The 21,859-nt window shown below is 31.6% G+C and overlaps 1 protein-coding gene across 2 annotated transcripts; it reads left to right on the forward strand.

Annotated features, from left to right (window-relative positions):
- The first annotated feature begins 313 nt into the window (after nucleotides 1-313).
- On the forward strand, nucleotides 314-20,257 carry LOC127717733 (chitin synthase chs-2-like). 2 transcript variants are annotated; one of them, XM_052223499.1, is made up of 13 exons: nucleotides 314-1,365; nucleotides 1,844-1,946; nucleotides 2,963-3,069; nucleotides 5,630-5,706; nucleotides 9,723-9,834; nucleotides 12,111-12,264; nucleotides 13,461-13,695; nucleotides 14,459-14,659; nucleotides 15,232-15,629; nucleotides 16,735-16,899; nucleotides 17,772-17,986; nucleotides 18,693-18,757; nucleotides 19,231-20,257. In XM_052223499.1, exons 1-13 carry the CDS (start codon nucleotides 467-469, stop codon nucleotides 20,118-20,120), a joined length of 3,621 nt encoding a protein of 1,206 aa, XP_052079459.1. In that variant the 5' UTR covers nucleotides 314-466; the 3' UTR covers nucleotides 20,121-20,257. The 2 variants fall into 2 exon arrangements, with proteins under 2 accessions (XP_052079459.1, XP_052079460.1); XM_052223500.1 differs by having other exon boundaries at nucleotides 19,234-20,257.
- The last annotated feature ends 1,602 nt before the right edge of the window (nucleotides 20,258-21,859 follow it).

Consider the following 21,859-nt stretch of genomic DNA (forward strand, 5'->3'; position numbering starts at 1 on the left):
CTAAGTTAAGTGATACGTATTGTTAATGGTTCTAAAAACGAGCTTAAAATAGGAAGGAAATCTAAACAGAAAAGGCAGTGTTTGTGTTATAATAACACCTGATTTCTCATTTAATTTTTGTCATAAGTGCATACCATTTTTGTTTGTTAGGCGACATAATTATCAAATTTATATTTATAAATTAACAGTGTGTATTACTTTTGTTTATGTCCCCATTGATAAAATGACTCACAGAAGTTGTTTTTTTTTTCATTCTAATCAAATGTGTTTAAAACGTTTATCTGACTAATTTCTGTATCTTTTTCAGGTGATTATAATTGAAACATTCCATTCAATTGGACTCTCTATACTGGGATTTCTTGTGTTACCTGTGTTTGATCCAGCTTCTGCGTCTGTCGTTTATTTAGCAACTGGCGTTTTCCCGCCTTTATTAGACCTTTGTGATAAGATTGTCAATGCGATTGGTATGAAATTCCCTGACACATTGAATAATAAAAAAAATGCCAAGGTCCAGAATCAAACAAATGAGCAAATAAACGATGGAAATTTACAGGGAAGTAGTTTAGATAATACCGTAGGATCGCCTGTTAAAACTTCATTCTGTAATGAGACATCAAAAATATCCTTCTTATTGCCATTTATAGGGTTTACATTGCAGATTGCTGGAATTATTCTTATAACCATTTACATTAAAATTGGATCAGTGATGGCTTTATTTGTGCTGTCCGTCCTTTTAGTCTCAATTAAGTACTGGGAAAACTTCATTTCAATGGGGACAGGAGATTCGACTTTTTTCCGCAAATTAAAACGAGAACTACATATAGGAAGAACTAAAACCTCGTGTATAGTCAGTCTCTGGAAAATGCTTATAACTTTTCTTGCACTTATCACGATTATTACTAGTCGAGGTAACAACTCAATGCTGGTTTTTAGAGCATTGTTTAATAAAGGAATAGCATTGACAAATACCTTCTTTGGAGAGCAACACATAGGATTTAATCCAATTTGCCAAACTAATGTGCCATTTGTAGCAGCACTTATTTGTATTATATGTGACTACCTGTGTTACAAGACATCAAAAACCGTATGCGTAATCAACTGTCAACGATTTGGTTTTAGTCTACCCATGGCTGTCATTCCACCTGTCGTAACTATTGTAATAGGAGGCTTAATCCATCATCCGGATATTTTGAAATTAGACTCCTGTGATTTACTTTTTTCTGACTGGTGTATCAAGGACAATAGTCGTTTAGCTGAAAAGTGCAAAGAATTATTCATAGCATTTGTTTTGCTGTACTTGTCCTTTTTGTTAATAGCAAGACATATTTGGAAATCAAATGGACGGAAAAACGGCGAAACTGCAAGGTAAATATATTTCTAAGCTGAAACAAATGTGTAACTTTAATTAAATAGATGGATCAGCCAAAATAATGTGTTATGTATTATAAGATTTTTTTGTCAGGTCTGCTTAAAAAGCTTCAAATACATACATCTGCCTGTCCTAGCAAGTAATCACTTTGCATTTCAGTTGAACGTAGTTCGAAGATGTAGCTATGATACTGGAAAAACATTAATTTTACACGCGTCGTATGTTACATCTTTGCAACTTTTGTAAACACATCATATTGTATTAAAACCAATTATATTTCAAAACTATAAATAAAAAGCAATATATTTTAGTAAAGAATGAAACAACGATTGATTACCCAAATTTAAATTAAAAAAAAGTTGTTCTTTATTTTCTAAGGGTCCTATAAGCCTACTAATCAATACAATTATTGCTGCTTTAAAACATGTATTCTTAAATACTGACAAATATAACCCTTTCCTATACATTTTATAGAATATTGATTTCACCCTTTTACTGTGGACTTTTAACTGATTTATCTTTGATACTGAATCGCAGAAGAAATGATGATGAATATGACATTGTTCACCGTGAGAAGGTAATTATTAAGATAAACTTAACCTGTAAAAAGTAAAACATAAATACCGAACTCCGAGGAAAACTCAAAACGGAAAGTCCCTAATCAAATAGCAAAATGAAAATCTCTCATATTCTTGACTTGGTACAGGCATTTTCTTATGTAGAAAATGGTGGAATAAAGCTGGTTTTATAGCTAGCTAAACCTCTAACTTGTATGACAGTGGCATAAAAACCGGGATTTTAACTAGATAAACCTGTCAATGAAGTTCAGAGTCACAGAAACACGTACTAGTATAACGGGGTTAATGGAATTTAAAAGGCATATAATGTCGTATTCTCCATAGTTGCAGTTTAACTATTGCCATTTTTAGTGACCGGAACGAATAATCTCTAAGTTAATAAATGTTGCCGACAGTTTTACATCTGTTATTGTTAGTTTATGGTATTTTTGTTTCGTTCTCCCAAAAAATGTTTGACATTAAACCAATGCATAAAAAATTGTAGGAAAATATGTTCTCAAGTGAAAAAAAAACCCCAAACAAACAGGACAGCTTCGTTTGGAACTTGTTCGTGCATTTTAATGCAAAGAGAGGCCTCAGTTCCACCTCACAATATAAATAACTAATGTTTGGGAACATACATGAGTTAAAGTTATTTTGATGTGACTGAATACGTTTTACAACACTAGTTCAACTAGTAAAATGTGTACGCAATAAAATGTCGAGCTTTAAATAATGAACTTCTATCTTTCTAAATCCAAAAACAACTAGGATAGGAAAAGAAACATGATTGACAAATAAAAATCAGTGATCCAGTTGAAAATGACAAGCATGCAATAACTTACAATTGAAAATAAAAGGAAGACCTCTCTTCCGACGTACCATGTTAGTGCTGATTCATATAAAAGTAAAATAACTACCTCGCGTAATAATATCAACTGATCCACATTCGTCGAACATTGAAAAGCGAAATACTATGGAATACCTAGACGTTTATATAAAAAATTCCGTTTCATCTCTTTCTGCCTTTTTACAGAAACCCGACAAAGAAACTAAGAAAAAGAAAACTCTTTACGCCTGCTGTGCCACAATGTGGCATGAGAATGCAATTGAAATGAAACAGCTAGTTACATCATTATTAAGGTAAAATAAAAAATGAATAACTCTTCTGTTCTATTTATAAACAAAATTTTAAACCAAAAAGTGTGTTAAAAACAAGGTTCTACACACAGACCAGGCTGTCAAATGATCCTGAAATGTATATGAACCCTGACAAGATGTATAAACAGATATTATCATATGGCTTTTTTAATATAACATCCTTATCAACCTGAGACACCAATATAATCCCAAGAGCTCGGTGTGTGATATTGAAAAAAACATAATATATACACTTTATTATATACCTCAAGAAGATGTTTTATGTGACATGACGTTATACAGATAATTGGTTTGACAAAGCCTTTGCAAAGTGATATCGATGACTTGACGTCAAGGTGTGATAAAACCTTTGAAACGGTGATTGATTGATATCGATATCATCACGGATGGCTTGTACAGCCCGATTGCCGATGACCATATTACACATACAATTTATCTGTATTTACTACTAAGTATATGATAAACGAATTTACCAGCTCCTACTACGGATGTGCTTAAACTATTTACTGTAAAAAGTTTTAATACTAAAGAAAGCAGTTTAAACAGATAACAATGTCACATGTTTGTTGGTGGACAAGCTGCATAGATGACATGTGAGTTAAGAAATCCTTTTTTTGTTAACTACCTTAGTGTTTGAATATATGTGATGATTTTAAATGGCTATTACACGAATAGCGCTGATATTTGTATTAGCTCAGACGCGTTATCTCGAGTTGTGGAAAAGAAAACTAAATAACAAAGAATTTTTTTGTTACATACGCAGTTTGAAATCGCTTACAAAATATCATAAGCAATTACGGATCATGAATTTGCTTGTCATAAAAGTGAAAAAAAAATCTTTAATACATTTAATTTTGCTCTATTTAAGACTTTGTATATATTAACGAAGCATGAAATATTTCAGATTTAAGTATTGTTAAATCGATCATTGCAATATATATGACTGCATTGAGAAACATACATAGCATTATTTACATTATGTTTTAGAAAATAGTGATTATGGAGCAATTTATGTGGAAATCTTTTATTGCAAGAACAAGGCTTTTATCCGATATTTAAGTAAATTGTCGAATCTCAAATATCATGTGTATAATGGATGAAAATAAACTCTATTATTGATAATATAAAGACCGATAAGGAGTGTTTCATCAAATATTTAAGTGTAAAACAGACAGTTGAATTTGCGAATGTTCGTTGTCTTTATTGTCATTGAGTATAATGACATATTTAGGTGACTATCTAAAAATGTTGTTTTTGCTTTTAATAGTTATTGAAAACTTTTGTTCAAAGTTTTATTCATTTTAAAGGCCTAATTTGTTTTTGAAATAATCACACACTATTTAATAAATAATTTTGTGCAGATGTTTGAATTAAATATTTCTATAAAATGTATAATACATTTATGAATTTATAATCTCTTAACATATTAAATTATGAAGCAAACAGAGTACACTTAAGATGATATTCGTTTTGAAATAATCTTCATATGAATGGAAGTAGACAAGTTCATTTAAAACCATTTTAATTGAGCATGCAGTAATCAACACAATCCATTTTTAGTGACTTAGCATTCATATAAACAGGCGCACATTAATGCAAAAGATAGACGTTTTAGTAAGGCCTCTTACACAAAGACAAACCCTATCGTTAAATTGTTACTGGGAGAAAAAAAAATCTTTTTCCTTTATGTCACGTCTGAGGGGATATATGCTTCCAACATGTCCAATATAGACACCAAACTTTGACTTAATAAGTGCAAGGAAATATTCTATAAAGTCAAAATGAAAGTAGAGCTGGATGAATAAGGTGCCACATTTATTCCCTGAACCCTATATCACAGTTTGTTGAAAATAATTCATTTTATATGTAAACTTATTTATATATATATATACAATAGGACTTTAGTGCAGATAACAGCATATTTACCTAGAAAATGAGAGGTCAACGATACTCAATGGATAATCAAACTCATAAGTCGAAAACAAACGGACAATGAATGCCATGGTGGTAACAAAGAGACAAATAAAAAAAACAACAAGTCTTAAACATATGGCCTTTGTAATTTGTCTACGAATTTATCCACACAATATTTTTACAATATATTTTTTACAATATGTTGCTTGAAACTTAAACAAAAAATTGTGGAAAAAGAAAATCATACTATCTTAAATCTGTCTAGTTCAGTTTATAGAAAAGTTAAATGACACTTACATCACCAAGAAACGTGCATTAATCAGTCTGCATTCTTTTGGAAAGCAAAACTCATCGATATATTACTCATGCCTTTTTCAGCGATTCTTAAAAAAAGGTTATCAATAAGAATGAAAATAAACAAGTACTGAACGTAAGTGCAAGTTTTGTATATTCATTTCAGTTTAAAATTGTTCATTGAATCATCGTCCTTCTTCATTTTTGTTTGTTTTGTTTTCAATATGTAGTAGCAAGTTGCAGCATTCGTTTTGTTTTGTTGGAACAAATAGTTTTTCCATATTATTTTTGTTGAATCAAACAGTTTTTCCCTGTTCGTTTTGTTTTTTTATAGGTTAGACCAGCGACAGGCTAAAAACAAGTTTTTGAAAGAAGAGTTTGTCGAAGACGTCGAGACATTCGACTTAGAAGGTAGTGTAGATTTTCCATGTGCTTGAAAGTCCCCAAAAGGTCAGATGAGTTCGTATTCTTTCATTAATAGATGGTTGTTGTTTGTTATAACGTCTAGTGGAAAATATTTCAGGCATGTTAAGGACTAAATCAAAAACTCCAGACAAAGACGGTTAAACAATCGAGTTCTATCGACAATTTTGACCGAAATTAAAATATATTGTACTGTATTTATCTAACGCATGTTAAGATAAAGAAACTCTATCTGACACCCAAATGACTAGGATAAAATCATTGATTTAAAAATTACAAAAAAAATTACCCTGTGTCCCTAGATAATTTCCCTCCAATAACTATGTTGAATACAAATGGAAAACTTACCACAGATACTTTTGCACAAAGACTTAACAGAAATCTACCCCTACACAGAGAACAAAATGGTTATGTTAAAAATCGCTATATAGAATTCAACGTACGTCAAATTCAAGATTTTATACATTATGCTGAAAACTTTATTATTGATGGAGCTATACTATTCATACACTTTTCTAAACATTCGACTAACAAGAATGGGACTTAATGCTGGAATCATTGCAAACATTTGGATTTATTGAGTCTTTTCAAAAGTGAGTCACAACACTATATCATGATATAAGAGGATGTATTCTAAATAATGGCTGGATCTCTGACACCTTTTGGATTCAACGGGAAATAAGACAAGGATGTCCTTTAAGCGCTATTTGTTTGTTTTATCAGTCGAAATACTGGCTTGTAGAAAAAGGGATAATAATGATCTGAAAGGGATATAAATAAAAATAAACTCTCACAACTAGGAAATGATACAACTCTCTTTTTAAGATGAAATAAGACATGCTCTAAATTAAATATAAACTTTTGGATCTTTTTCTAGACTTAAACTCAATAGAAACAAAACAGAAGGTATATGGCTAGGTAAACTAAAACATTGCAAAGACTAATTTAGAAATATCAATTGGCAAGATAAAGTGAAAAGTCTTGGTATATATTTCGGCCTTAACAAACAAGAATGTGAAACACTTAATATAGATGAACAGTTTAAAAAAACAGAAAAAAAATACTAAACGATTGGAAGAAAATAAAATTGAGTATGATTGGTAAATAAATATAATCAAAACACTATATTCCCAATATATAACATATTGCTTTATTGATAAATCTAAGCAGCGAGACTATAAGTCAATTTTAAAAAAAAATCTTATTTAAATTTTTATGGGAGGGTGGTAGTTAGAAAGTTAAACGCTCAGTGTTAAGAAAAGATTAACCGAAGGGGGACTGAAAATGACAGATATTGCATACATTCAGGCTATCAAAATAAATTATGTTAAAAGATTAACTGATAAAACTTGTGCTAACTGGAAAATCATACCAATCTATTACTTCAGGGAGTTTGGGGATAATAATGTGAAATCTAACGTGTCTAAAATGAATCTCAATTCGCATAAGTCATTAGAAAACCCAAACAAATTACCTACATTACCTTAACTGAAAAAGAAACAAAACTGGATCGCTGAACTATGTACTCTTCGAGAAGCCTTACACAAAAGTTGGTCCAAAAAATTAAAAGAGTAATATATCAAAACGTACTAAAATTAACATAACACAAGACATTAAGAAGGTTTGTGATGGGTTGTATTACAATTTAGATAAACTTTAGTTTAAAGAAATTTATAATATTATATTCAGGTCTTATAAAGAGTTTCTAATGGTTTATGTTTTTCCGTTAGGTTTTTGCTCATGGATAAACCAACTATCATGCGAAAATGTTATTTATTTTATAAAAAGAAATCAATCTTTTACCTTTCTTTTTTTAAAAGATAATAGATTGAAAATGTTTAGATGGAAACTTTTTTAGCTATCAACCATAATCTGTATCATTGGAAAGTAGTTGATAATGAAAACGGTGAGCTATGTTTCAAATCTGATAGTTATAACCATTTCTTCTTTGAATGCACATGGATTAAAAAATATCGGACATTACTACACAAAATATTTATGTATTTTAATATTGGTCAACATGTTTTTTGTCTTAAAAATCATGTAATAGGATATAAAACTGAAGATGATGAATATAATTTACTTAACAATTGTTTGCTTTGTAAAAATCTGAAACTAAAAGCTTATCAAAACACGGTCAAAGTTACGCTTTCTTGTATCTCAGTCAGTAGACCCCCACACAGTATACATGTGTGTAGAATTACTCTGTAACTTAAAACTAACACGTAATAATATAGATGTATAAGAAGTTTGCTAATGAAATCCCTTGGAATTATTGGTAACTATTAATACTAAAAATAAAAAATAATAGATACAAAAAAAACCAGGATGACAGATGATGGGCGGGATAGTTGGAATACCACTAGAAAATGAGGGTATGTTGGAAAGGTACGAGCCCTCATGAAGTTGTTGCAATGGTTCTTAACGTTCAGAGAGCGTGGTTCTTTTTACCCGAGAGGCATCAGATTTAACATTCCTAATATATCCACAAATGGCGTCTCTTTTATACATCCCGCGCAGTCAAGAAAGATCTGGTAAGTCTATGTTCAGACTATGCAGCAGTTTTTATTAACCAGTACTTGGCCCATGCAAGTACATACCGACAACTTACTATATTGTGTGAAAAACTGCTGAATAGCACTGAAGTGACTGCAAGCAAACTGTCTGAACAGTACTGAACTTACCATAAGGGGAAAGGTCTAAAATTAACTGAATCAACACACATGACCTAGTAATTTGTTGTTTAGACTATTCAGATGACAGTAAAATAAAAAAAAAAAGACCGTTTCACACTAAAATATTTTACTATTGACCCACGATATTTTGTATAATTCAACATTTTATCACCAGTAAATTTACAGAAAATAGTTGTATCAATACTATTGAATATATCATGAACACAGAGGTGCTGGCTACTAAGCTGGTGATAGCCTCGACATGGTGGTTGTGTATGTTCATAGTTTTGTACGTCAGACGCCTGTTCGTCAAAATGTTTCACTTGGGTTCGAATAAAAAAAATTGGAATGCTGTATCAATTAGGAATTGATTATTGTTGGATAAGAGAAGTCCATGCGACCATATTTATTCCTAAATTCAACCTTTAAATTCTTTACGAGTAATAGAGTACTAAATAATGAAAAGAAAATGATGTCGTAGAATGTTCATCATTACAATGCAAAATACGTTTTTTTATTCACTCTAATATCAGCCAATATGTGTGCAATATGTTGCAACGAATTCATCATATTAAACCATATGTGGAACTACAAGTTAAGTTCCAAGTTTTCTAAAACTATTCACAGGCAACAGTATAATACTAATTTTCGATCTCATTAGTCCCTTTCACAACACATGAATCACGGAAAATATTAAATCTGAGAGAATCTCATGTTATATAGAGCGAGACTGTATGTGTCTGTAGGAGAAACGGAACTATAAATAATTCATTGCGTCAATAATATTTCGTTATATGAGTTTCCGTGATATCACCTAGTATTGCTTGTACTTTCGTCATTTGAAATCTAGTGGATAGTTGTCTCATTGGAAATCATACCACGAACACAAAACATTATCAAGAAACTCAAGAACGAAAAAAAAAAAAAAAACACAATAAAGTGAAATTCAAAACGACGAGAGAAAATAATTCGACTGAAACAAAAAAAGATTTAGCAACAGAGCCCCCATCACACACCAGGGATGAACTCAAGTGTTTTTAAAAAGTAATTAGTTCTGGCTCTACATTTGGCCCATGCAAGTACACTTCGATGGTTAGCCACAATTGGTAAAGTTACAATCGAATAAAAGAAGACAGGGTTATTGTTTCGATGAATTGGAAATAACCATGGTCATCTGCGACACAGATATTTAAGAGCCGTATATTAAATTGGTAACCATTACTTAACACTACCTTACTCATACCTTGCAAATAATAAGGTATTTATACAAATCTAAATATAATATCCGCAAATATTTTAACCGTTTAAGATCTTCTTTTGATTTTTAAGCTCATGTGTTTTTTGATGATGCATTTCTACCAAAGAAAGGTAAAGACGACACAAAGAAAGTAATGAATTCATATGTACAAACCTTTATTCAGGAATTACACGATGCTACTAGGTATGTTAAATATAAACACCTTTACACAGTCAGATCATTTCCTTGTTTGTTACAAACATGAAAACATAAAATACGTAAACGATTTGATTATGAAAAACCCTAATGTAATTCCTTTGTCTAGTAGAAAGAGATTAGATCTTCATTTTCATCTAGGCAATGGTCCAATTCATATTTTGGTCTTCATAATATCACACAATATCTTGCAATGATAACATATCAAATATAAATTTGATTAATAGCGTGTAAATTGCAGATGCTATGTAACCTTGTTGGATAAAGAAAACAATTGACATTCAAAAAATGATTTTCTAAACGCAATAGTGATAGGAATGTTTTTATCTTTCTATTGGGATCATCTGTGCCGATCTCTGACAGCCTTCATTTGGCAATGACTTATTTGTCATTAATATCACCACGTGTCTGTATATACATGTAGCTTAATTGTTTTGTATATATATACAACATAAGTACATCCATCGAGGTATTGAAAAGTGTCCCACCACAAAAACAATTGTTCAATTGTTCGCCTAGTACCATATACAGAGTCAAGTATCACTGCTTGATTTAAAGCGAAACAATACTATATAATATCATCTTCAGCAATACAAGGTAAATACACCAGATGAAATATTCAGGGTCCTTGAAGCCTGTATTTCAATTTTTAAATGATAACTTTGTTCATAACCGTTTTTATCCAATAATTCGGACTAAAATAATAAACAATATTAGACGAAACAATCGATTATAAACACAAGAAAAACAAAACAGAATTGAAAACACTAAAGTCTTCTTTTACAAACTAATATCAAAACTCCTGTTTGTATATCAACCCTAGTTCACGTCTACAAAAAATGTAGTTACAGAACTGTTCAACTTCATCAAAGCATAACAAGTTGTTGAAGTAGTTTTGAATATGTTTTAACCAACTTAGATACCAAAAGATCTGTACAATTAAAGGCAACAGTAGTATACCCCTGTTCGAAATTCATAAATCGATTGAGAAAAAACAAATCCGGGTTACAAGCTAAAACTGAGGGAAACACATCAAATATAAGAGGAGAACTACGACACAACAGAAACACAACATTAAAATGTAACACACACAAAAACGAACTATAATATAACAATGGCCATTTTCCTGACTTGGTACAGGACATTTTAAGAAAAAAATGGAGGGTTGAACCTGGTTTTGTTGCTTGCAAAACCTCGCACTTTTATGGCATTGTTAAATATAACACTACAATGACACCATTACATGACATGAATACAGTACAACATTACGGACAGAGAATTACGCAAATAAACAATACAATATAGTACATTTGGACAACGAAACAACAGAAACACTGAAGTGAACAAACATCAAACAACAATGCAGCACACACAGAAACAAACTATACGATAACAATTGCCATTTTCCTGACTTGGTACAGGACATTTTTAAGAAAAAAATGGTGGGTTGAATCTGGTTTTGTGGCTAGCCAAACCTCCCGCTTTTATAGCAATGTTAAATATAACATTAAAATGCCAACATTACATGACAGGACTACAATACAAATACATAGGAGAACATATAGGACAGAGAAACATACGAATAATAGCTAACAAAAGGTACCTGGTTTAAAATTTAATACGCAAGACGCGCGTTTCGGCCACACAAGACTAACCAGTGACGCTCAGATAAAAAAAGTTCGAAAGCCAAAACAAGTACAAAGTTGAAGAGCATTGAGGACCAAAAGTTCCAAAAAGTTGAACCTAATACGGCTAAGGTTTTCTGTCTGGGATAAGAACATCCTTATTATTTAGAATAATTCATACTTTTGCAAACAGTAAATTTATAAAAATGACTTTATAATAGATATACATGATAACACCGAAGTGGTGACTAACTACAGAATAAAAACGGATACATAAAACAACATAAACCAGCACCTAAAAATTCACAAACATTTTAAGCGTCATTTATATAGCCTAGTATTGTAGGTATTGCAGTACGACATTTTAACGGGTGTCTCCTTGAAATTCTGGGTCCTTAACGCTTTTAAAAGTTGTACTTGATTGGCATGATTTGGTCTTTCAAATAAATTTTATTTGAGCGTCACTGATGAAGTATTCGTAAACTTAACGCTCAGTTTCCCTTTTGTTCAAACACTCGGAAAGCATTTTTTCTCCAAATAACGGACGTGAATCACAAAACGCTTGAAAAACTCTTCAAAACAATTGTATAAACCAGAATTATCCAAAATACAAGGTGTTATATATTTTTTTTTACATAGGGAATTTTATGAGAAACAAATTGAATTACCAGATGGCGGTATGCTAAGAACTCCTTATGGTTCTAGAATTGAATGGACACTTCCTGGAGAGAATAAATTGTTTGTACATTTAAAAGACAATACAAAAATTCGAAACAAGAAGCGTTGGAGTCAGGTACTTGTATTTGTAAAAAATTTAAAACTATGACACAGTTTGGCATCATACTTGAATCAGTAATATATAACCGAAGTGGATATATGTAAGAAATAGCTGGTGACAAAAACATTATTAAAAACCTGTTGTCTGTGAAATGTTTAAATAAAATGGTCGAAATACTGCAAGCCTTACTCAAAACACATCTGGTTTTAGAAAAGTTATTATTGCTCATTCGTGAAAGTACCTTCCTTTTAACATGGTTGTATTGATTGTTCAACTGTTATTTTTCAAATATTTCCTTTCTTTTGGCCACAAACATGTTTATTTTTCCTCTACGAAAGCTTTTGACTGAATTCCTTGTTTTCTTCTCTCCTATTAAAAAAAACAAAACTTTTAAAATCAAAAGACTAATGCAAACTTATATTGGTGATTGTGCTGGCAGTGGTCAAAGCACATCCTTTTCTAAATAGGTTACTGTAGTTTATATCGATATAAAGTACGAATCCCTACCAACACCAGTATGTTGAATGTTGAATGTGCTGCAATTTGAAAGTGCTTATTGGTTGGAGCATATAAATCAAATTCTAACATTCTTCTTGAGAGTAACCGTTACGAAAAGATATGTGCCTGTTTAAATCATTTCGTTTTTCTTACATTCATGCTATCTTAAACCCATCTAAATGTATAGATATTCACAAATTATTTATAAACTAAACATGGTTTTCAATAACATTCATCATGCCAAACAAAAATATGTTTCCCCCTCCTCAACAAAGAGGGGCGAAAAATACCAAAGGGACATTCAAACTCATATGTCGAAAATAAACGGACAATGAAAATGAAACTGATAGTAAAACTACTTTTACGCGTACAAAACGTCGGGTGATTGTTCGAGTGTATGAATGACGTTGCGTGCATTTCATTGATGAACACGTGACGTTCCTAGACTGGTAAGTGACGTCATTGTCTAATATTTTCGAGAAACAAGTTCTCTCCATGATATAAAAAAAAATTTGGCAGTAAGATCAGAAGGAAAATGTACAAATTACCGATTAAAGCAAAGTTAATGTGAAAATATACCATCCAATTGAACAGTTTTTATCGACCACCTATCACCAATGGAATACTCATTAAGGAATCCGATTTTGTGCAGTGAAAAAATAAGTGTCATTAATGTTAAAAGACAATGAAGACTGATTAACTTTGCATTGCAGGTGATGTACATGCTGTTTATTCTAAAATGGAAAATTAAACGTAGATTCAAAAGTAAAGGATTAAAGAAAAAGGAAAAAAAGAAAGCAATACAGGAGGCCGCTGAAAATACATTCCTACTGGCACTTGACGGAGATGTTGACTTCCAACCAGAGGCTGTTCTAAGTTTAATGAGACGAATGGAAAAGAACGACAAAGTAGGGGCAGCATGTGGAAGAATTCATCCCATTGGAAATGGTCTGTATTTTTTAGAATAATTATTTGTCTTTTCTTCTAACATCATTCAGAGCTAAATCGCTGAATTAAGATAATCTTCATGTTAAGTTACAAATGACGACCTTTGTCGTAATGAAATGCATCCCCATTCTCAATTTATTATCCTTCATTTTTTCAAAATGGTTCTTATAATGGTCTATTTAGCAAGCAAATATAAGAAGTGTTTTATAGATATGAAAGACTATAAAACCATAATCTTGTTTTCTTAATTCTTAAAAATTTGTCTTAAGAATATATTGCCGCTTAATTCAAAGAAGAGTAAACATGAAATTGATAAATATTTTTCATTGCATTGATGTATTTAAAACGTACTTGAAATTTTGACTTTAGTAAACACTAAGTTAAGACCACAAGTTGATCTGAGACATACACGTATCAATGCCTTCGTGCCAGTTTAATGCGCATTTAGAAATATAGGTCGTTTAAGGTTTACACATTCTGATGTCAACAATGATTTCACTTAGAAGCAGTTTTTTTTTTTTTTTTTCAAATACTGTGAAGGTTCTTTTATATCGAGGTATATAGCAAAGAAGTATGTTAAAGCATGTCATATATACGCAGTCCAATTTAATGATTGCAAATGCAATTACTTTTAAAAAAATAACACCATGAAACCTTTTTCTGCATTCGTTTATATGATTAAAAACATCGTTGCTCATCGTCAAATATATATCTATCTATCAAATATCAATTGAATTTACGTGCGATTTTGTTTCTTAAACAGGTCCAATGGTTTGGTATCAACAGTTTGAATATGCTATAAGTCATTGGCTTCAGAAAGCAACTGAACACGTGATTGGCTGTGTCTTATGTAGTCCTGGGTGTTTCAGTTTGTTTCGTGGTTCTGCAATATTACAACACGAAGTCCTTGAGACATATACCTCAGTTGCACAAGAGGCAAGGCATTGTTTGCAATATGATCAAGGTAAATACTGTAATAATTTTCCTATATGTAATCGTAAAAAAATAACGCATTGTAAATGGTCAAATGTATCCTTTGTTAATTCGAAACATTCGAAATGTTCCAATGCTAATCCAATTCTACAACTAGTCTCATTATAAAAATTTTATGACTTTCTAACAACTTTTGCACCAATCAGCTTGCATGGCTGCTGAATTCATCTGGAATGTCCATATGTTTCATTTTCAATCGCTGTGAAAGATAGCCTTTACTGCTACTTGACTGTCCATGAATACACTAGCGCCAGAAGGCGTTCATTTGTACGGACATTTTTCTTTGCTTTTTCACATTTCTTAACAAAAATCGTTCAGTTTTAGTTAAACTTTGTTGTAGATCATTCAGCATAAGGAAATTATAGATTGATGAATCAGTTATATGCCAATCAAATTGTAACCAGATGCACATATTTTATTATTTAATATACTACTGTAATCTTATGAAACATGTATTAATATATATATTCAAATATTATTACTCATATGGCTATAGACTAGAAACATTTGCACACTACACGTGGTTAAACCTTTATTTGACAGGCGAAGATCGGTGGTTATGCACTTTGCTTCTTCAAAAGGGATGGAAAATTGAATATTGCGCAGAATCAGATTCATACACATTTGCTCCAGAATCTTTTTATGAGTTCTACAACCAACGTAGACGCTGGACTCCTTCAACTATGGCCAATATTTTAGAAATAATTCAAGATTGGAGAAATGTTACGAAGAACAACGAAAATATATCCTTCCTGTACATTGTCTATCAGGTGTTTTTGTTTGTTTCAACCGTTCTCACTCCTGGAACAATATTTATGATAATATTAGGAGCTCTTATTGTTGGATTTGATAGCATTCCACCATGGTTGGCACTGATTTTGAACCTAATTCCAGTAGTAGCGTTCATATTAATGTGTTTGTATACCTCAACTGAACGGCAGGTGTGTATGTTTGCTGTATTTAGCATAACACCTAATATTATGTTTATTTCGGCTTTTATTAAAAACAAAATGAAAATTCTGTTTCGCGTAGTTAATTTTAAGGCTATGGCCATAAAAGGTTTGATGTGTTAAATGCAAAAGCGATAGGTATAACTGAAAATGTAAAAATAAAACAAATACCGAATTCGAAAGAAAATTAAAAACTGAAAGTCCCTTATTAAATGGCAAAATCAAAAGGTCGAACAAATCAAAACTTTTTATCTTTTACTCAATTGCTTTGTTCGGGTAATCAGTTCTCTTATTAACCATAGGTCGTGTTTTACACACTTGGTGCTTGACGCTTTACAAAAACAAGTGCAAAACCCATTCGATGATGTTATAGAGGAACTATGGACGGACCCGTTGTCATTAATGTTTTTTGCAATCTGCGAGTTACAACAATCAAATCTTAATATGTGGCTTCATTTATTTTTGATGTTAAATATAAAAAAAAAAAGGGCGAAAGATATTTAAGATACATTCAAACTTATAAACCAAAAATAGGCTTACGTTAAAAAAAAGACCAACAGACAAACAATAGTAAACAAAACTAAAGACTGCAATCAACATATAGAAAACATTTTAAGTGTTAAGTTTGATTCATATAAACAATTGAAATGGTTTGTCAAATACAGTTGATTCTCACAGGATTACCGCTTCACTAGATCTATAAGTAATATCATTACACATAACTCATCCTAGTAATATAAAGCAGAGGGATTTTACAAAATAATAATGTCGATTTCAGTATTTTCAAGAAATTCAATTTGTCTTTAGTTTATGACCAAATGTCTATACTAGCGATAATAGGTTATAATTTAAATGTTTGTCTTGTGTTGCACGCGAAGAGCAGCATTTCTTTCTTTTTAATGTGTATTATACTGAATGCTCTGTTAAAAGAAAAAAAGAGAAATGTTAACATAATTTTGAAGAAAGTTATGCTCAACAAACCCTAAGCCTGTTGAAACCTGTCTTACATGTTTTGATTTTAGTCGGTTTCACTTGGACTCGCACTAAAATATGACATTAATATAACATCGGTTTAAACTACTTTAATATTTTTCAGTTGCAAATGGCAGCCATTTTATCTTGCATATACGTTATTGTCATGGTTGTTGTTATGATCGGAGTTGTGCGAGACGCCATAGTTGAGGGTTTATGCTCAACGACCACTATTTTCATAATGTTTGTGGCTGGAGTTTTTGTAATTTCCGCTATTCTTCATCCTAAGGTAACATTCTAATCAACTTTCAGGACTTATTTTATGGACGGAACGTTATAAGCCTACCATGTACCGTTTTTAGAATTAATTTAGTTATAATAAAACTTTTAAAAAACGAAATATTTGAGAATACTTAACGGTTTTGCAGTACACTAGTGCTCTATGTTTGAAATCTGCATCTGTATATCATAAAAAATATGACCGAGTGTAAAACATACGGGCGAAAAACCATTCCAACAATTAATCATTATATTGCCAAAATTATTATTATACAAGCATAAATTTAAAACAAAACAATAACATGGCGTGCCAAAGTAGTTATTTTCACACAAGGTTTAATACAAAATTGGGGAGTCAGTAAAAAATGACAAAACCAAACACTCCACTATATAAACCAAGGAAACGACTGAATAAGAACTATTAAATTTCTGACTTGATAATGTTGGTACATGTTTGGTATGATAAATATATTGCAAGTTATCATACAACAAATTTACATAATTATGTTAAATTTCGTTCATCTAAGCTCTTTTCATGATTTGTCTTCATCAAGAGCGCTCAAATATAAACATTTGAGATCCAGGATTGCATTAAAACGTTGAAACAAACGTTTACATGATGTTACACAGTGTGATAGACATTTTGTCTGCTTTTAGTAGTCACCTGATCAAATTCTGATGACAAAGATCAATCATTGATTATGAAACTGTACATGTGGTAAGGATGTAAACAAAATTCACTAGCTACACTGATTTCTGACATGGAGAATGTAATAAAACTACTCCATTAATTGTTTTTAACCGATTCACACTTTCGTTTCACGGTATCCCAATCGTTGATTTTACTTACAAACGACTGTATACTTTTGTTAATCGTTGTAGGAGATCCTCTGCTTACTCCCTGGAATACTTTATTTTTTGGCTATACCCTCAATGTCTATGTTGATGTTTTTATATTCAATTGGTAATCTTCATGTCACATCATGGGGTACAAGAGATACCAACACAAAAAAGGAGTCCGACAATAAGTCAAAAACGGAGAAGATAAATGAGAAAGAGGCCACGGAACATCTTTGTTCAATAGGAAAGTTTGTTTGGTAAGTCCATACTTTTATTTTGATGTTTTTCCTCGTAGATGACAATGATCTCGTCAAAATTTTGTGATTTTTGAATCATAAAACCTAGCTTGTTAGATAATCGTTTGCTTGTTCTGCTCAATACCGTTGTTAGCCAAATATACAAACTTTTATAGATTGCTGTTCGGTGTGAACCAAGACTCCGTGTTGAAGGCTGTACTTTGACGTATAATGGTTTACTTTTTACAAATTGTGACTTGGATGGAGAGCTGTCTCATTGGCACTAATGCCACTTCTTCCTTTATCTTAATAACATTTTGTCGGCTTCTTTATTTCACTAAACAGGAGCAAGTAATTTTTTCAAAGTAAATTATATATTTTCCGTTAAGTTAACAAACACATTTGTTTGGTACAACTATACTTTGAATAGTAAGGTACGCTATGTTTTGCTGGTGGCAAGATATCAAGAACGTTTCACTTACAGATCATTTTAGTGAAAAATAACACTGAGTTACAGGCTCCTTACTTGGAATATGTTTATACAGAATGTTGCTTTGGATTGTTGTAACGTTTTAAAGGAGTACACGTGCATTCATAAATGTAACATTTAATTGAAGCAGAAAAAAAAGACAAAGAACAGAGCAAAAACATAAAACTGAGCTACACGAATTACAAACCCGGTTATTTTACAGATTAAGATTGTTAAGGCATATCTTATATTTTACAGTTGTGCAATGTCTACTTCGAAAGATCACACAACAGATAAACGTTCGAATAAAGACCAAGATCAAAGTATGTATAACAGATGTATAAATAAACCGAACAATACATCTTAAATCAATATCGATCGTAAAAATATATTTTCCACAAATAAATCATCACAAAAATTGTGCCACAATATAAATATATGGAGATGTGGTATTATTGCCTCATAAGAAAACTATCTACTAAAATTCAAATGGAGTGGATATAAGCAATTAAAGGCAACGTGAAGGACTTCAACAATGAGAAAACCCAATGCCGTATAGTCGGCTATAATAGGCCCCGACACAAAACTTATGAAATTATTTAGACATATAAGTACTATTGGTAAGATATAATAGTTGATTGAATTTTTTTTATGGTTCTAATCTGTTTGAATCTACTATTGTTTTGTGCATATCTTTCCTTTTGCAACATAACATGAGAGTTACCACGAAACAAGTTTAAAATGATGTAACGCTGTATTAATACATGTTTTTCTAATCTTTTACAATATGGAATAGAAGTTGAAGCCAACAATGAAAAGTCAACTATAAATGATGAAAGGCAAGAGAAGATAGATGTTGAAGACGATGACAGTCAAGATAAAGATATGACTCGTTTCACCGTCGATGAAAGTGTCCCGAATATAAGCAAAAAGGAAACAACATTTTGGGAGGAAAAGATAGAGAGTTATTTAAAACCACATGATAAGATGGATCGGTTTACGATTGCACGAGAGAAAAAACTGAAAACCGAATTAGTTGAATTAAGGAATAGCGTTTGCTTATTTGTTTATCTTTTGAATGCCATTCTTGTAACAGTAATGTTTGGGCTTACACAAGTAAACGCTTTCAAAAACTCTCTAACAGCTGGATTTGACTGCGGTGGCGAAAATATTTCGATTGTTCCTATAGCAATATTATTCAGTGCAGTATTTGGAATTCTTCTTTTAATACAGTTCTTATGTATGCTGTACCATAGATTTTCCACGCTTGTTCATATCACTGCCAATACTGACTTACGTAACACAGAAGATGAATATAGTGCTGAAATATTAAAGAAAATTGTAGCGGATGCTGTAGAACGGAACAGGGATCAACCCGAAGACGGAACGGACACGGACATGAATAGATCTGTTATCAAAGCTAAGGAAAAGCATTATAAGAATTTTAAAGATTTGATGATGAAAAATCAACCGAAACTACGATCAATGATCAAAGGATCGCTTTACTTAAAGAATTTGTCAATGCAGAAGAAAGTAACAGACAAATGGCAATCTTTTTTGAAGAAACAGAATAAACCAGAACCAAAATTATTAAACGTTATAGACAAAATAAAGAGAAGTAAAATTGGTCCGGCGCCCACGAATGACTCTCAAGCGTCCAGTACTAACACCGACAGCAATGTTTGAACATAGGGTAGTAAAATGAAACAAACAAGTTGTAGATAATATTTTTTAGTTAATTCAAGTTGTAACAAATGAATTTTCCTCGGAGTTCAGTATTTTTGTGATTTAACTTTTTATGATACAAATGCAAAAAGGTAAAAGTAAAAAAAATGTTAAAAATGGCTGATTAGAGATTTTTACCTCCACTTGTTTTTTGTTGTGTTTTATATTTGTGGAGTTGGGATACAGATTCAATGAACCTTATCCCCGGCTAAGTATATTTCTAGGATTTTGATTGGTTAATGCACGTCGTTACAAAACCCATAGCCCCTGAGTGTTGCTAACCCATATACACGGAAGTTGCTACCAATTACAACGGGAAACAACACGCGCGTTTTCCTTAGTTCCATGGTTGTTCCTTGTGAAATATCGAATTCTGTAGATTATCTATGATGTCTGTAATTAAATGTTTAATCAACTAACTATTTTATCTTATTATGTTGATCATTTGCACTCTTTTTAGTAAATGCATTAGTTGGCTGCCACATTGTCAATGAATGGTACTACTGACCTATGTAGGCAATGGACCCACGTCGACGTCACATCGTCTATGATGTAACTCTCACAACATTGAGCGCCAAATTTGACCCATTCCCGTTTCTCTGTCTCTGGATTAAAAACGTCTTATTTTTGACTACTTGTAGAGTTCTACCAAAGGTAGTACCCTACAACCCGTTAAACATGTGTCAAATTCCCAAATTACAATAAAAGATTTTTAAGAAATGAAAAAAAAACGTTGCTTTCACGTTACATTTTGTGGTTGAATTTCTCCAAAAATCGCAAGATTTGGACTAAGACCGGGGATAAATTCGTTATCTACGTTCATATCCGTAGATATGGATATTTTAACACCCTTCAGTACCATGTACTTGGATACTTCAGGGTGTTAAAATATCCATATCTACGGATATGAACGTAGATAACTTATAATATCTTTTTATTCATTTATTCATACAGCTGTAGTTAGACATTTTTGTTGTTTTACAAGTTTTTTTTTTATTTATAGATTTAAGTTTATATTTTATTGATTTATTTTGAAACAGTATTAAAACGTGTACTTAATAATAAATATTAATATTTCATTATTGGTGGTTTATTCTGATAATTGTATATTGCTTTCAAATAAAGGTTACTCATTTTGATTTAAGTGACCGAAAGTTTTTATTTTCAGATTAACAAAAAAATCCTTGTGTTTCTTTCAAAGTTGTTAATCGATAAGTCTCCCAAAAATAATCTGTGGTAGTTACACAAAAATGTTAGATCGGTCGAGGATTGTAACACAGATTACAAGCTTCAATGAAAAAAGTCAAACAATATTTAAGTGCAAAACAAAACCTCAATCAAATCTGTATAAATACAACATATCATGCATTTGATTTTTACATGTTTTTTTTTTTTCTTGATTATCGAATTGATAGATCATCGTCGTATTTCTATTTGAAATTAGTACCATGACAGGTACCGCATGTGGACCAGGAACTGATTACCTATTGCTGACATACCACTTAATCCCAGGTGTCTTGTGTTGCTAAATATGTGTAGTATTTTGTTATTGTTATTTGTCCTGTTCGTCGTGTTCCTTTGGCTAAAGTGTTAATACATTTGTACCTGTTTTTATTGGATTTAAATTTTGTTGAGACGGTAAAGTAAAATAGGATAGGATTGCGATTTTAACCAGCGAAAAATATTCGATGTAATGTTTT

The sequence above is a fragment of the Mytilus californianus genome, unplaced genomic scaffold, assembly GCF_021869535.1.
Source record: "Mytilus californianus isolate M0D057914Y unplaced genomic scaffold, xbMytCali1.0.p SCAF_10, whole genome shotgun sequence".
Taxonomy (NCBI): Eukaryota; Metazoa; Mollusca; class Bivalvia; order Mytilida; family Mytilidae; genus Mytilus; species Mytilus californianus.

Bases quoted from the DNA above. Each gene is read 5' to 3' on its own strand.
- LOC127717733 (XM_052223499.1), top strand. From the start codon at position 467: ATGAAATTCCCTGACACATTGAATAATAAAAAAAATGCCAAGGTCCAG. The intron at 3,070-5,629 runs GTAAAATAAAAA...GTTTTTTTATAG, and splicing joins CTAGTTACATCATTATTAAG to GTTAGACCAGCGACAGGCTA. The intron at 13,696-14,458 runs GTCTGTATTTTT...TTTCTTAAACAG, and splicing joins AATTCATCCCATTGGAAATG to GTCCAATGGTTTGGTATCAA.